Here is a 17477-nt window from a genome sequence, read left to right on the forward strand (position 1 = left end):
TCGAGGCATGGGGAGACATAATGAGGGGTCTGCATCTCAGAGCCAACTCAGGAAGAACATCCTCTGATACAGAAACTTGTAGTGAAGAAAGCATGTCCATATTCATTACTGATTTGATTGTCACAGCAGTTACTGTTATTTTTACTTCATCATCATCATTAGTGTCATAATTCTCCCTGATTTATCCACGAAGAAACCAAGACTCAAGTGACTAAATGAACTGCCCAGAAGCACAAGGCTAATTAGCCCAGTGCTGGGAGGCTTTCCAAGAATTCTCCAGTGATCCTTCCCCTTCGCTCCTGGTCCAGAGCTTCCTGTCACCCTGTCACTGCGGCCCTGGCCTGTGAACAGACCTGCTCACCAGCAGAGAGCTTCCAACAACCATCAGAAAACAGTTTGTTGGCAGGAGAGGACATCCTGGATGAGGGAACCCAAAAAGCGTTATCAGAGTTTAGTGGAGCCATCCGGTTGTCAGGAGACATTTGAAACCTAGCCATGCATGTTTTTGCCAGCTTATTCCAGGAAAAACAGTCTGGGGTTTTGAGAATTTTCCTATTTGTTTTAGCATTGTTATTTGTTACCCATAGGTTTGGGTGATAGTTCTGATAATGATAATCATCATCACATCATCATTGTCATCATCACCACTGGATTAGGACCTAGATCTGAGTACCAGTTCAGTTCTGCACTGCCCCTCCCCCATCTACATCCTTTAGTAAGCCCCATCATGTCTGTGGCCTCAATTTCTGCAGCCCAGTAGGCTTCAGCATCCCTCATGATTCTGAAGGTCTGCGTTTGGGAAGTCCTTGCAAAAACCTTGAGAAAAGGAGACTCTGGCTCGGGTATCAAGATTGGTGGCTGCTGAGGGTGTTTTGTCAGCTTTGGTACAGTTCAGTCCTTATGGCCTTACGGGTTTTGAGAATGCTGCTTTCTGGGGCCCTATTTAATGAAAAGAGCTTCAAATATGGGCACTTCTAGAAGCCAGCTGTGAGAGAATTGCCACATATGCATGATGCTTCATGTGGTTCTTTTCTGAATACACAAATCAGGCTTATCTGGAATACACTGGTGCTTGTATCTGCCATGAAGCAGACCAGGCTCAGCTGGCTGTGCCACTAAGTGGAGCCCAAGGAAGTGAAAGCTGATGATTTGGTGACTTGACATTCAGTCTGGCACAGGCCTGGTGCTCTCTGGGGAGGTAGAAAGAGATTTGGAAAACCCTCACAATGAGGAGAAATGCTCTCCATGCTGTGTGTGAGGACTGTGTCCAGTGACCGGATCTGGTTCTATCTTTTCCCTTTGCCTGGGTCTTAAGTTTTTCACCTGTCCAGTGAGAGAAATGATTGACCTTGAATGTCAGTTCAAGTTCTAACAGCCTCTGGCTCAAATGCTAAGGAGTTGGTCATCTGCCCTCGCCTCCTTCATACTGACTGTAAATACAATTTCTCATGATAAACAGGAAACTGTGTTGAAAAAGGTCGTGGCTGTGCCAGTTCTGATTCAGTCAGTGTCAGTTGGGAATTTCTTCATTGCCAGCAAATGCATTGTCACTTTGAGCCCCTTCAGCAGTTCTAGGAAGTTGGTCTTATCACTGAGAATGAGAGAGTGCCTCACACTGTGTAGCTGAGAGGTGCCACAATTGGAGCCACATCAGTTGTGCTCTATCCCTATGAAGCCATCATGATGGTGTAAGGTCACTTCATAAGATACATGGACATGAACATGCAGGGAAAGATTATGGGGCTAGTTAGGACCATAGAGACCACCTTTCAACAAGTAAGGTCGGGTGGGCCTAATGCCAAGCTGTCTGAATCCTGACAGTTGAACATTAGGTCATGATAACTAAAGATAGAAAAGCCATTTTTTGGCAGGAAATAACCCCTAGACAAAAATCACAATCACACTGCCAGAGCTTAAACTAGTGACGACCCTGATAATTCTGTTTTCAGATGCAGATCCCATGGCTGTGAATCCAATGGAATGAACTCCCTTATGGACCCATTATGAACAACAGACACATCCTGATGGCCATAGATACCTTGCCCAGCCCACCCTCAATTCTCTCCCTGGGGCCCCCAGCCCAGCCCAAAAAGCATAACAGATATCCTAAAACATGTCAGAGAACCTAGATGGGAACTTTAAGTCCCAGGCTTAACTGTGCATGGCTTCCTGAGCCATATTCCCCCACAATTAACTCTTGGATCCTGGTAATGTATTCTCTGACTCAGTCCTCACCTGGGAATCCCAGGTCTGACATAAGGTGATATCAGGGCCTTCAAAGATCACTAAGATACTCCAGGTCCTGCCCTGCTAGAGAGCTTAGCCCTGCCTGTCCCTTTACAAGTCCAGGTCCTTTCCTATCTCATTGTAAGACTCTCATTGATAACTGTGACCCTGAACAAGCAAAGCCATTTCTGCTGCTTTTAAAATCCACAGCTCCTTGTTTGTAAGATACTGAAACCCAGACCTCAGGTGTCACAAGAAGGAACATGTCAGTGAAAGCCCACCCAGTCATCTCTTGAGTAACTTCAGATGTGGCTTCACTTCTCTGGCCCTAATGTCTTCATCTGTGAAAAGCAGTTAAGAGGAGCCAGTGTTGTGGTGTAGCAGGTAAAGCTGTGGCCCGTAGTGCTGGCATCACATATAGGCACTGGTTCAAGTCTCGGCTTTTCCACTTCCAGTCCAGCTCTCTGCTATGGCATTGGAAGGCAGTAGAAGATGGTCCAAGTCCTTGCACCCCTGTACATGCATGGCAGGGAGACCCGGAAGAAGCTCCTGGCTCCTGGCTTCAGATTGGCATAGCTCTAGCCATTGTGGGGATCTGGGGAGTGAACCAGTGGATGGAAGACCTCTCTCTCTCTCTCTGCCTTTGTATCTCTGTAACTCTGCCTTTCAAATAAATAAATAAATAAGTCTTAAAATAAGAATCGTGCCTAACTCATAGGAATTATAAGATATAAGACGTCAGGAAATGTTATCAATTAGGAATACACTTCCCACAAATCTTCATAGAGGTCCTCCCCATGGAGTCAGGGGTCTTCTATAAACCAAAGCCCCTGTGCTACTGGAGACAAGAACGTAAGTCAACCCTCAGCTTGAATTCTGAAACACTTGTAACAGAGACAAAATGAAGTCCTTAGGACTCTTCCTTTTGTGACTGCAGTATTTGCTTCCAGGTCTCATGTTAGGCCAAGCTGAGGGACAAGGCTCATGTGGACCCACCACAGAGGGGCCATTCTTTAAGGCCTCTGCCACCCTGTGGTTGTTACCTGGAAACTGGCTAATCTGAGGTAGAGGGTCTTGAAAACTAAAGGTGACTGCTGGCTACCAGCAACTTGAAACTGGCTTGAGCTAACTTGGGAAACAAGAGGGAGGTCTTTGGGTTTATGGGATCAGGAATAAGGTGGCTCAAAGGCCATTTTCTGTGCACACACACGCACACCCTGAAATGGTTATCTGTAAAATTTACCTGAGTTTTTCTTCTTCATTCCTCAAGAGGCTTAAGATAAACTGAGTCCCTCTTGCATGTGTTGCATGTCCAGCCTCCTTCAAGGGGAGTCTTCCTCCTGTGATGGCAACACTCCCCGAGTTCGGGGCAGCAGATCCTCTGGGGAGGCAGACTCAGTGAAAGTGAGCTTTGGATATGTCAGCCCAGGATGAGCTTCTTAGAGTCACTGATGTTCAGAGATGAGGGCCCTAAAGAGGAGGTTTGTTCCACTTATTTCAGTTGTCAAATGCAGAAAACCAGGCATGGGAAACGGCATGGACCTGTGGGGTCCCCCAGCTGCCATGTGCAGGACTTGGACCCATCCTCATCACTCCACTGAAGAACTTTTTCTTTATGCCCTTGCTGCTGCTCTCAGTAAGCAAAACGTTTCCAGAAGATCCCATTACCCTCTTCTTGATGAACATGACAACAAAGGGAGGAGCAGTGATTTTTTGCTATGTGATCAGCTGGTTCTGGAAAGTCTTTTTCTAATTATTGTTTTTCAATGATCTGATTCCCTGAGCCAAAATGAGTACATATAGTAAGACTGAGACCCCTGGACTATGACCTCTGAAGGTCATAGTCACTTTGCAAAATGAGTTTGTCCCTGAGAAAATACAGATCCATCTCCTATTGGTAGTGGAGAAGGCTTTGCAACTATCAGAATTTTGCAAACTTTGGGTCTGAGAATAACCAACATAAGACTTTTTGTAGGTTTGTTATATGTTATTTAGTTTAATTATTGGTCTTAGACTGAGATTCTGAGGCAGTAAACATTCTAGGCCTCAGTTTCCTCGTATTTAGAAAGAACACACCATCAACATATCATTGTTTGTATGTTTATTAAATGTGCTGATATAAGGTGTATACCTAGCTCAGGCCTTGGCAGAGCTGGGAGGGGCCCGGTGAAGTTATTTCTCACGCTTTGCCTTGAGTGTGGACCTGCCTCTCTTGATGGATATGTTACTACTGAATACTTCATGGAAGTCCTGATCCTTCTGAGTCCAATCTGTGACACAAACCCTACAATCCCTACTTCACAGGCCCGGAGTCAAAGGAGGGTTAACAGGAGACCTTAAAGAAGCACCTGTTGTCCAGAACCTCAGAAAAGGCCTAAGGAAAATGATACTTAACCTGGTGACATTAGATAAGATGACTACTCTGTAGTACTGACAGCCCATAATACACCAAGGATAGCTTGAGAGAATAAAATCCTGCATCTCAAGTTTTTAAAAAAATTAAATCAGAATATAGATAAGTCGAATTCAGTTCACCCAAAATGAGCAGTTGTGTTCACTCCATTCTGTTTAAAGTCAGAGAGTAGAACTTTGACAGCTACAAGGAAGCTGCCTCAGAGCAAGAATTTCAAAACACACTTATTTGATATCAGGGTATTTGCATGGCCTGTTTCATGAGGCAGGATCTGCTCTGAACACAGACAATCCTCATCCTCTCCAGAATTCAGAGTTCGCAGAACTGATGATGTTCGGTTCTGGAACTGTATATTCTGTTGTCTGTTTAATATGCACACAGAACGCATTTGCCAGGCAGTAAGCGAGGTGGCATACCACACATTATGTCTCAAATAGAAATAGGACATCTTTAATTGGAAGAGTTGAAGCTTCAGTAAAGTCATCAGAGGTTGTCAGTGTGGGATGGGGGTGTGGTCTGTTGGTTCTTCCATTTTCTGGTGTGTTCATTCACTGATGTGGATGAATCTCTTTGGCTTTCCCCAGAGGAGTCATGCTTAATTAGTTTTCTTCTTGTGTTCTATCAAAACCAGGTGTCTGGCAAGCAAGTCGTACAGAAAGAGGCAGCTCACAGTTCTTGGACACAAACCCAGCCCCCATAGGCAGGTAGAAAGTCTTCAGGGCTGGTAAAATATGTAGGCAGCAAGTAGCATGTCAACTCAAACAAGGAGAGATCTACCCAATTCAGCTTGCCATTATAAAGGTGAATTGTCTGAATCACAGAGGGGAGAGTGGTATTAACCTTAGGGCCAGAAGGAGGGCAGTTCCTGGAGAGCAACTGGGGAACATAAATCTCTACCAGCTGAGAGCAGAAAGATACTTAATAGAAGTGTAATTGAAGGATTTTTTTCCCTTCTTCTTTCAACTTAGTTTGGCTAGCTTCAATGGGAATTATTTTACTCCCACTCCAGGGCAGGGCCAGCTGCCTATGGACGTGATTGAAGGACCATCCGGTGACTGGCTGCCTGTGCCGGTATCAGGCCGATTCTCTGTTGCATTCTGAAATTCCCAGCACCAGAGTTGTCTTGGAGGTCACGGTGGTAGTGGCCCCAGAAGCAGCTGCTGAAAAGCACAAATGCTAATTGGGAGTGAGTACCCATTAACACCGGCACACAGATTAATTTATCAATTTCACTCTGACCCTTCTGAGAGAAAGAACTTCGGAATCTTGAGCCAGTTAAACCAACAAGGAACTTTAGAAAACATATGTTCTAGATTTTATATTTAACCAAAGTGGTTAACTGACTTACTCAAGGTCATCAGCAGATCAGTGGCAGAGCTGGAGCTGGAGCCTGGTTTTTCTCAGCAGCTGTTTCTGGGATTGTCAGAGACTGAACCCTAGGTGTACATAGCCAAGCCTGAACCCCGGCTGACTTCCCCGTACTCCCTGTCCTTCACGCCGGGTTCTCTTTTTCACAGCCCCACAGCTTAGGGGAGAGGAATAAGTAAGAGGTGGCTGGATGGCTGACATTTCAGCACAACTTTGTTAATACCTCAGTGCACTTTGAGAGCCTGATGCACACAAGGTGATTCATCCACCTGGGGCAAGGGACAATGAGAAAGCAAGGGAAAGGAGACAGAGTGGCCTGTGTACCCTGTACATGGGACAACCATGGGACGATTGCCCCTCTTCCAGGCCAGCTCTCTGCTGTGGCCTGGGAGTGCAGTGGAGGATGGCCCAAGTGCTTCAGCCCTGCACCTGTATGAGAGACCAGGAAAAGCACCTGGCTCCTGGCTTCAGATCAGCGCAGTGCACCAGCCGCAACGGGCATTGGAGGGTGAACCAACAGTAAAGGAAGACCTTTCTCTCTGGTCTCTCTCTCTCTCACTGTCCACTCTGCCTGTCAAAAAAAAAAAAAAAGAACACGGGAGTGACTTTCCCCATGGAAGCCCACAAAAAGCTCATCAGTGTCCTAGGGCATGGGCTGTTCCTGTTTCCTCCTCTCTCCCTCTCCCTACCTAGTGACTGTGCCCAGTCCTTCCCCAAGAGAGAATAAAGCCTCATTAATAACCATGGTGTTGGCCCACTTTTCTGGAGGGAAGGCAGAAGGTGAAATTGTAGGGCTGACAAAGCAGGGCTATGAGCAAAGCTTGAGTTCCCTTTGGCCTTTCTTTGCTCAGGGCAGGACCTCACTAGGGTTTCTCCTGAGCACCAGCTATGTAAGATAATACATTTTGCTACTAGTTCCTACACCAAACTGGAGAGGGAGATGTTACCATCCCCAGTGCACAGAGGAGGAAATGTGGGGCTAGCGAGGTTCGTTTTCTTACCTGTTGTCACCTGTTACTTGTCGGAGCCAGACTTAGATTCAGATCCATCTGATTGCACAGACAGGCCCAAGCCACCTGAGCTCAGACCCTCTCCCTATCACTGGGTAGCTTCACAGGCTGCCAAACTGTTCACCATGCAACGTGTTAGCTCTTTACACCCCCTTCTATAAAGACACCTCCCATAACGCCAGTGACAGAAATGACCCGTTTTCCTCCCTCTTCACTGCTCCAGAGCCCAGCCTTCTGTGGAATTGACAACAGGGTGAAGGCTGTGAAGGCATTGAAGGCCAGACTCCCAGTGCGTTGGGAGACAGTTTGTTCCACTGACCCTCGGCTGTCATTGCAGGTCTGGAGTGCAGCTTCGACTTCCCCTGTGAGCTGGAGTATTCGCCTCCACTGCACGACCTGAGGAACCAGAGCTGGTCGTGGCGCCGTGTCCCCTCTGAGGAGGCCTCCCAGATGGACTTTCTGGATGGACCCGAGGCAGAGCGCTCTAAGGAGAGGCCCAGAGGTAAGGGTAGAGGCCATCGGACAGTGTCCTGGATGGGCCACGGCTGGGCTGGAATGCCTATTTCTGTATGAAATGATGAGACATTTCCATCCTTGCACTGTCTTGTTTGCTTGAAGCCTAATTTCAGTGTCCATCCTCTCTGTGGCTTTTGGGGCCATGCAAAGAAGGAGAAGATGCAAGTCCAAGTTGAAGGTCAATCTAACAGTTTACTCTTTTACAAGTTGCAGAAATAGGATTTCATGACTCTCTTCCATGAAGAATTCTCAGAGTTAGATGTAGGAGAAAGTGCTGACCTGGTTGTCGATGCAGACTGGGGTTGCCACGTTGAATATGAGACACTAAGTTAAATTTGAATTTTAGATAAACAACAAACGATGTCTTCTAGTATATGTATGTCTCATGCATTAGTTGGAACATACTTATACTCACAGATTCTAATGTAATTGGATGTCTTATATTTTTATTTGCTGAATCTGGCTTTCTGAATTTCTAAGGTGTTGTAAGAGTTGGCCTGTTTGTTTCAGAGCTATTCATGAATATTTAGTCTGCATGTTTGCTTTGCATGCTGTTTCTCACAGTCCTGAGCTGTTTATGAATATCCCCTTCTGAATTATCAGGGCCTGGAAAAGGGAGGCTCTGAACAAATCATGGGTATTTGTTAAATATCTGCAATTTCTAAACAGAGATGTGGAAATACTAGCCTTCAGGTCTCCCCAAGCCAGCCTTAGGACTACCAATTCCTCATGTCCAGAAAACTCCACTGACCCAGGATTGGCAGCCTGTTTATAGGTTTTGTGAAGAAGTAATAATTGAAATGGTGCTGTGTGGACAGGGCACTCAGAGTGATCTTGTCACCTACCCTGTCTCACTAGGTTTGAATTTTGCAAGGGAGACAGGGTAGATGAACAAGCTAGGACTCAGAGTGGGAACGAGTGACCCAAGATCAAACAGCTTGTACTGGTGGGGGCAAGTCTAGATGCCTGTAGTGACAAGTCCTAGACAAGGACATCGTCTACCACATCAGTGTTTCTATCTCTGGAGCAGATCTATTACCAGAGCCTGCTTTGTGGCCAAGTTCTCGAAGGTTTCATCTCAGGCTTATCCAACCAGGGAGTCTAACAGAGACAGGACTCAGGTTTAGCTGATGGGGGAGGTTGGAAATGGTGCAAAAATAACTAATGCTTTCAGGCTTGTATTATACATAAACCTTGAACTCTGTCACAGCAATAGAACTGCGAGACACTTTCCCTTTCTACATTCCTGGGCTGACCTTTTCTGTTTTTATGACTCTCAGGAGATTGCTTGAACTTGATTTATATTTTGAATTGCTTTTGCCTTAGTATTGATGTGTTGTGTGTGTGTGTGTGTGTGTGTGTGTAGGTGGGTGGCTCATAGCCCAGTAATGCTTCCAAAGTTACAAAAAATGATATCTAGGCCCCCATAACCTGAGATTTCGATGAAATAGACCTAGGGTGGAGCCTAGGAATTTGCTTATTTAAAATTTTTGTTGAGATCTAACATGGTCAAAAATGTAGACATAACATACATACATGAATGAAGATTACAGTGAAACCAACACTTATGTTCTCACCACAGAGTTTAACAATTCCAGTGACATTAGTCCCTTTGCAGCCACTTCTGTTTCCTACTTGGGTCATGCATTTCTCTCTCCTCAGAGGAAACCACTGTTCTATATTATGTGTTAATAATTAATCTGCTTTTCTTTATGGCTTCTTCACTTAAATAGAATAGCCCCAGACCACATATTGATTAGGTTTTCATGTTTGCAATCCCTTATACAAATGAACTCATACTATTGTTCTGTGATTTGTCCATATTGGGTACATGTAACCTTGATTTATTTGTTCTAGTTCTGTATTGAATCCATTGCATGAAGGTACTACAATTTATCTCTTCTGTTATTAGACATTTGGGTTGTTTCCAGGTTTTTACTTTTATCAATAACACTTCTGTAAGCATTTTTTTCCCTCATGTCTCTTGCTGCACATGGCCAAGAGTTTCTTAGAACATATGGCTAAGGGTGGAACTGTGGGGTGATAGCGTCAGAACATCTTCCATTTCATTAAGTAATGCCAATCCATCTTCCGAAGTAGTTGTACCAGTTTATGCTCTCCTGCTAGTGATGTATTAGTGTTCCTCACTGTGACTCTGTAACCTCACCAATACCTGGTATTGTCACACTTGGTCATTTGGGTCCGTCTGGCAAATGAAATTCAGTAACTCATTGCAGCTTCAAGGTCCTTAGGAGTTGTTTTATTTCATTTTTGTAAGTTTTTTAGATTATTCTGAGTCACATTTAGCCTTGCTACACTGTTGACATGGACTCTTTCAGATTTGTTTCCATTTACCATACCCCTAGGGATATCTCTGAATTCTAGTACCCAACCTATAGAAATATGTATGTGTTTTTGAACCTTACAAATTAAAAAAAAAATTGTACTCTAGGGATTCAGTTGTGATCCCAGTTCAGTGAGATCGAGAGAGGGACAAGTGACAGTTGCCTTCTTTCTGAATTCCATAGACTTTGAGGAATTAGACACTATAACTTTGAAAGTTGGCGCTTTTAAAAAAATTTAAAATAATAACAATGCATTTTGGATCACCACTCTTTAACATATTTATCTTTTCCTATCTGCCATTTTGTGAAATCTGGCATTGTGTTGCACTGGGTACTGTGAGAAAAGAAATACTAAGGGAAGAAAAAGGAAAAAATGCTCATTTCTCAAATGTCCTTGAATGTGGAAATGTATTGATCTCTTTGCATTTTTATGAAGCTGGGTCCCAAGGCTCCATATATGCCCTGAATGCAAACCTTTTCCCATTAGATGAGTCAGTCTGGATTGGAATATCCATTTTTAGGTAAATATTGTCAACTTACATATCTCTGAAGTTGTTGCTCTTAGCATCACTAAGGGCAGTGGTTTGATCAAACAGCAAAAACCCCTGTGGATATACCAGCTGCTTTATCAAGATCTTTGTGAGACAGTACATCCAATCATAACTTTTGGGAGTCCCCCACCATCGGAAACTGTGCTTTTTTCTCTTGCATCTGATCAAGAGATCTGTACTCACAGAACTCAGATCAGTAACAGAAATAAGGGGACCAGCCTTTCCGCCATGATTGGGACTTCTGCTGCGGCGACCCTGAGAGCTGTTCAGAACTTTGAGTAGGGGTGGACATTGTAGTACAGCAGATAAAGCCACTGCCTGTGATACAGGCATCCCCTGTGGGTGCCAGTTCATGTCCTGGCTGCTCCATTTCTGATCCAGCTCCTTCCTTGCTAATGGCCTGAGAAAAGCAGCAGAAGAAGGTCCAAGTGTTTGTGCCTTTGCCACCTATGTGGCAGACCTGGATGAAGCTCCTGGCTCCTAGTTTCATTTGGCCCAGTGCTGTGGTGACCATCTAGACCATCTGGCGAGTGAACCAGCAGATGTGTGTGCGTGTGTGTGTGTGTGTGTGTGTGTATCTCCGTCTTTCCCTCTCTATAACTGTAACTTTCAAAATAAATAAATCTTAAGAAAAATAATTTCTGGTAATGACTTCTCATCACTTTTTGAGTCATTTATTGCATCACTTTGTTCCCTGAAGTAGGGTTTTTCCTCAAGTAGCAGGCTGATGTAATACTGTCCCTTGATCTTTAGGGAAGAAGATAAAGATGTGGCAAGGGAAAATGGCATGCCCACACTGCACAGTAGCAAAGCAAGAGTGTACACTCCAGTCCCTCTTCCAGATCATTACAGGCTCAGTTTCTCTGTCACTTTGGCAAAAAGGATGCTGGTGGTGCAGCTATGAACCAGTGCTAAGGTGCCTTTTAAGACAATATAGGCACTGTTTCCCACCCCCCCTCCCCCGCAAACTCAACATTAATTGGTTGGATGGTATTTAGACTCTATTGCAATATTTCTTGTCAGGGGATATAGAAGGGCCAGAAAAAAGTCAGAAAGATAATACCAATCACAAGTAATGAACTATAGGCATATAAATTCTGAATGATTTTAATTTATGGTCCCTGTAGCTGAGAATAATAAGAGAGACAATTCAGAGCAGCAAGATAATAAAAAGTGATCATTTTGATGTAACACAACATTATAAATTAATAAAATCTTGAGAAATCCTCAGGTTGAGGCATTCTGTGACTTTTTAAGAAGTGCCAGGGGCATGTTTGCTGTCTGCTACTTCCGATCCTTTGGAATGTAGTCAAAAGAACACATTTTTCTTCTCCAGCAAGACAGGAATTTGACCTCTAGCATGAACTCAAGCTTAAAAATGGAAAACAAATTGTCAGTTATTCCCAAAAGACCCCTCCCCTACCCTGACACTTAAGTATACACTGGAAGATTGAGCAGCTTTACAGTTTTCCTGTACAACTTAACCCTCTTCTAGGACAAGCCTTCACTTTATTTTATTGGAAGGCTTGGATGAACACTGTTCCAGAGAGTTTCTGTTCATCAAGATGACTTGGTTTTTAAAATATTGAGAAACACTGCCCTGGAGTCCAAGAATGAATAAAGATGCTTCCAAACTTGTCTAGATTATTGCAGCAACAGAATGGGGTTATGTAACCTCTCAGTCCACTCCTTTTGAACACTTGTGTGTTTCTTGTGGCTGCTGTAACAAATTTATACCACCCGGATGGCTTAAAACAGTAGAAATTTATTCTCTCCAAGTTCTGGAAGTAACTAGTATGAAATCAATGTGTCAGTATTGTTGACATCTTCTGGAAGCTTTGAAGTAAAATACATGCCATGTTTCTCCTTCTTCTGGGAGTTGCCCATAATCCTTGCATTTCTTGTTTTCAGATGTATCTCTCAAGTGTCTTCCTCTAAGATCATACAACATTTTCTTTGTGTCTCTGCTTCAAATCTGTTTGTCATCATCATCATCATTATTGAGAGAGAAAGAACCCATCAGGTAGGGCATCCATCCATTGGCTCACTCCTCAAATGCCTGCAACAGCCCAGGCCAAAGCCAGGGCCCAGGAACTCATGCCAGGTCTTCCACATGGGTGGCAGGGACCCAACTACTTGAGTTATCACCTGCTGCCTCCCAGGGTCTGGATCAGCAGGAAGCTGGAGTCATGAGCCAGGGCTGGAGCTCAAACCCAGCCACTTCAATAAGGATGCAGGCATCTTGACCATTAGGTCAAATGTCCACCCAGCAATATTCTAACTTCTGAGTCCCCAGAGCACTCTGAAGTAGACTGTATCCCTAAAGGAAGCAGGGATCTGTGCTATGTTTTGAGCTTTAAGTGTAGCATTGGTAGGGAGGTTCTCAGGATACAGCCATCTTTGTACCTGTAGTCATTGCAGGCTGCAGCTCTGTAGCTGGATTGGGTCTGAGTCTCAGTCTCTGACTATTCACTCCCGAGGAAAATGCTAAAAAATTGGAGTGATGAAAGTCTGCCTGGTATTTCCTCTTCTACCCACTGAAACTCACCGTTAGCCACCGACTTCTGCTTCAAGTTTCATTTGTTAATTGATTAGGACCTCATCAATTAGCCTCTTCAGCCATCGATACCTGCATGTGAGTGAGTTTGTTTGTTATGAATAGCAAGTTACATGGGTGAGGAAGAGGTACAGGTGTCATAGGTGAGGACAAGCCGTCCATAAGAGGGAGACAGGAAGAACTTCAGGACTGGTGAGTCATTGAGCTTTATCCTGGGAGCACTGCCCTTGCCCTTGTCCCATGGGGTGAAGTACGCTAATGTAGTTTCATATCTGATATTTATAGCCTACAAGTTTCAGTAGTCACCCTTAAGGTCACTTGGCTAATCAGATTCAGTAATTGCACCCTTCATTTTGTATGTGCAACTTTTAACAAAGACCTCTCATTTAAGGTGTTGAACCTGGGAGAGCATCAGGAGAGATAAGCAAACTGATATAGAAGAGAACACACATATGCACACACAGAATGGTGCTCCTTCCTTGTCCCTTGTTCCAGAATGGATGATCCAGACTACTTTTGTCCATGCTAGCTGTTCACAGACTCCAGATGCCTCAAGCCCCTTTCCTGTCTGTTCTGTCTACTGTCATGTTTCTGCTTCAGGGCAGTGGTGTCTACATTTTATTTTATTTTATTCCCCATCAGTGAAATAACTTTGAACATGTAATCCTACTAGGTATAGGTTCATGAATTATGTGTATGCATGTATGTGAGTCTAATTGTCTAGTATTAATTAATCTAATTGCAAAGGTTAGTTTCTTTCATACTTTTTTAGATGAAAAAGCATATAATTGTGGCCATTCTTTGGACACCAACACAGGAAGACATCAGTTTTCTATAAATGGAATCAGATTTTCTGACTTGCTAAAACATCTCACCCTGGCCCAAGAGTTCTTGCTGCCTCTGTCCCTTCTCCAGTTCTTTTCAGGAGCCCTTTGGTCCAGTTTCTGCCTGCCCACTCACCTTCCAACCCAAGCTGTTCTGACAAGGTATGCCTTTAACTAGAGGACCTCACAGACAGGTCTGGTCTCTGATTTTTCTTACATTTCCAACACCTTTAGTCTGCTTTCTCGGAATCTATATGGTTTGGGGAGGAAAGAGATAACTTCTAGGCTGAGTGCTTCTAACAATAATAACCCTCAAAAGTTGAAACAATCTTTCTCTGTAGAGAATCACAGTTCAATTTCAACTGAACACAGAATTGTAGCTGATTGTTTCCTACTGGCTCATCTGAAATAACTATTTTGATGGTATTTCTTATGATAACAAAAAATTAAAAATAATTTACATGTCCTTCATTAAGCAATTAGTGAAATAATATATAGCATACCTAAAATATTTTCCTGCCACTATGCTTACAATGTGTAAAAAATTAATAGTAGGGAAATATTCAAGGCCTGTTATTAGTTTTTATTTAAAAGCTGAACAATGTAATATAAACTGTCTGTAAAAGAAAGACTACCCATGTACATGAAGAGAAAAGTGTAAGAAACACACCAACGTAGTGGAAAAGGAGTTTCTAGATGACTGAGTTACTGATGGATTCTCATTTTCTTCTACATGCTTTTGGTATATTCCAATTTTAAGTCCATAAGCATGCATTCCTTTTATAAGATAAAATATGTTGTTCTTTTTAATATAAGGTTATTAAAAATTCTTATTTGAGACTATGCTACTGAACTACCTTAGGCTTTTGAGGGAAAAATGTTAATTATTTTGTAGCCAGGAAAGCCAGTGATACTGGTGGGGTGAGGTAGCCAAGCTGACAGACAGCTGGGTCGTCTTCCCCCTTGCTTGTGTATAGGGTGCAACACATCAGCAGTTGGCACTGGCTCACAATCCAGAGCATCCCCACTCCTGGTTTCTGCTTGACTTATCCTTGAATGGTGGGAAATGGTAATTGTGGAAACCAAATGTGCAGTAGGCCTAGGAGTATACTCAAGAACCAGTAGAGCATCTTGGTGTGAATGGCATCTACTGGTCCTACCTCAGTTCACCTGTTGCCCCTGCAGACTTATCAGAAGGACCCTGGGAGGCCATGCCTTTCATTTATGTATGACTCCTCATCATACTAGGGGCACTGGGTGGATGTGTACCTTTTCATCCTGCCCCTTTTCGACTGGCCCTCTAGTTTTGTTTGAAGAATTGTGTCCCTCACCTCTCAAACAATGAAGTCCCTGGGCCTGAAGCCCTGGCCATTGTGCAGTTGTGTCAGTAAGCTGTGATTGGTGACTCATTGGTATGCTGTTCTGACACTTGAGTTTCAGGGAGGGACTTGCCTTAATGAGCCAGTGTGCTTGCCTCAGAGCAGAGGTGTCTGATGAAGTTTATTTATTTATTTTATATAAAGAAACTTATTTAATATATTTCTTATACATAGTTTTTTAAAGATTTATTTACTTTTATTTGAAATTCAGAGTTACACAGAGAGAGGAGAGGCAGAGAAAGAGACAGGGTTTCCATCTGATGATTCACTCCCCATTTGGCTACAACGGTCAGAGCTATGCTGATCTGAAGCCAGGAGCCAGGAGCTTCTTCCAGGTCTCCCATGGGTGCAGGGGCCCAAGGACTTGGGCCATCTTCTACTGCTTTCCCAGACCACAACAGAGAGCTGGATGGGAAGTGGAGCAGCCAGGTCTCGAACCGTGCCCATATGGGATGCCAGTGCTTCAGGCCAGGGCATTAACCCACTGCGCCACAGCGTTGGCCCCCTCTTATATACAGTTTTAAGAACATAATGGTACTTCTCACCCTACTCTCCCTCCCTCCCTCCCTAGCTTCTTTCCTCCTCCTCCTTTTATTATTTTCCTTTTAATTTTTGCACTGACATAATTCCAATTTAATTTATAATTGCAAGTTTAATCCTCCACTAAATAAATGATTCAATAAGTAGAAAGTAGAATAAACATAAACACTGTTTCTCAGAAGCATAGACAAACTCTATAAACAATAATCAAGGCTCAAAATGTCAATTCCAATTATATACGTTACTTTTGTTTATACTCTATATATTAGTTATCACAAATCAGGGAAAACATGATATTTGTCTTTTTGGGACTAGATTATTTCACTAAGCATAATAAGTCTTCAGTTACATACATTTTGTTGAGAAAAGACAGGATTTTATTCTTTTTATGTCTGAGTGGTATTCCATTATGTATATAATCTGGTTATCAGCTGATGGATATCTGTGTTGATTCCATATCTTAGCTATCTTGAATTGAGCTGCTACAAGTGGTGTACAGATAACACGTTCATATGCTGATTTCATTTTGTTTGGTTAAAATCCCAGGAGTGGGATGGCTAGGGCATATGGTAGATCTCTTTTCAGATTTTTGAGGAACCTCCATACTGTTTTCCATAATGGTTGTACAAGTTTACATTCCCAACAAAAGTGTATTAAGGTACCTAATCTTCACTAGAATTTGTTATTTTGGATTTTTGGATGATAGTCATTCTAATTGGGGTGCAGTGAAATCTGTAGTGGTTTTTATTTGCATTTCCCTGATGGCTAATAATCCTGAGTATCTTTTCATATGTCAGTTAGCCATTTGTATTTCATCCTTTGAAAAATGCCTGTTCATATCCTTGACCCTTTTATTGACTGGATTGTTTGTTTTGGTATTCTTGATTTTCTTGAGCTCCTTTTATATTCTGGATACTAATCCTTTATCAGATATATAGTTTGCAAATTCTTTCTCCCATTCCATTGGTTGCCTTTTTATATTGTTGGGTGTTTCCTTTGCTGTGCAGAAGCTTCTTGGCTTGATGTAATCCTATTTGTCTATTTTTGTTTTTATTGCTTGTGTTTCTGGTATCTTGTCCAAGATGTTCTTGTCTATGTGAATGTCTTGAAGTGTTTCCCTTATGTTTTCCTCTAGTCTTGATGGCTTTAGGTTTTAGGTTTAGATCTTTGATTCATTGTGAGTTGATTTTTGTATAGGGTATAAGACAGGGGTCTTGTTTCATACTTATACATGCAGAGATCCAGTTTTCCAGCACCATTTGTTGAAGACTGTACTTTCTGTAGGGAGTGATTTTAGCAAATTGAGTATAGAAGGCACATACCTTAACACAATCAATGCAATATGACAGACCCACAGCAATCATCATATTGAATGGAGAAAAACTGGAAGCTTGCCAGTAAGATCCAAAACTGGACAAGGATGCCCACTCTTACCACTTCTATTCAGGATAGCTTTGGAAGTATTAGCCAGAATGATTAAACAAGAAAAAGAAATCAAAAGGATTCAAATGGAAAAGGAGGTGTCAAATTATCCCTTTTTGCAGATAACATGATCCTATAATACAGGGAAACCAAAAGATTCCAGTAAAAGATTGTTGGATCTCAAAAGAAATTTTGGCAAAATTTCAGGATATAAAACTAACATACAGATCAGTAGCATTTGTATACACAACAATGCCATGGCTGAGAAAGAACTTATAAGATCAATTGAATTCACAATAGTAAAAAAAATAAAAAACTTAATTACC

The 17477-nt window shown here is 42.8% G+C and overlaps 1 protein-coding gene across 2 annotated transcripts in view; it reads left to right on the forward strand.

Moving 5' to 3' along the window:
- Window positions 1-17477, forward strand: part of ALK (ALK receptor tyrosine kinase) — a 774540-nt gene that overhangs the window by 222788 nt on the left and 534275 nt on the right. For both annotated transcript variants that reach the window (XR_016229509.1, XM_051843042.3), the window contains exon 3: window positions 7355-7519. Coding sequence is in view for 1 of the 2 variants with exons in the window: in XM_051843042.3 (XP_051699002.1) it covers window positions 7355-7519 (165 nt within the window). In the remaining variant the exon portion in view is untranslated. The remainder of the gene's footprint in view (window positions 1-7354; window positions 7520-17477) is intronic.

The sequence above is a fragment of the Oryctolagus cuniculus genome, chromosome 2 (genome assembly GCF_051225735.1).
Source record: "Oryctolagus cuniculus isolate XC-2025 breed Fujian yellow rabbit chromosome 2, ASM5122573v1, whole genome shotgun sequence".
NCBI classification, from domain to species: Eukaryota; Metazoa; Chordata; class Mammalia; order Lagomorpha; family Leporidae; genus Oryctolagus; species Oryctolagus cuniculus.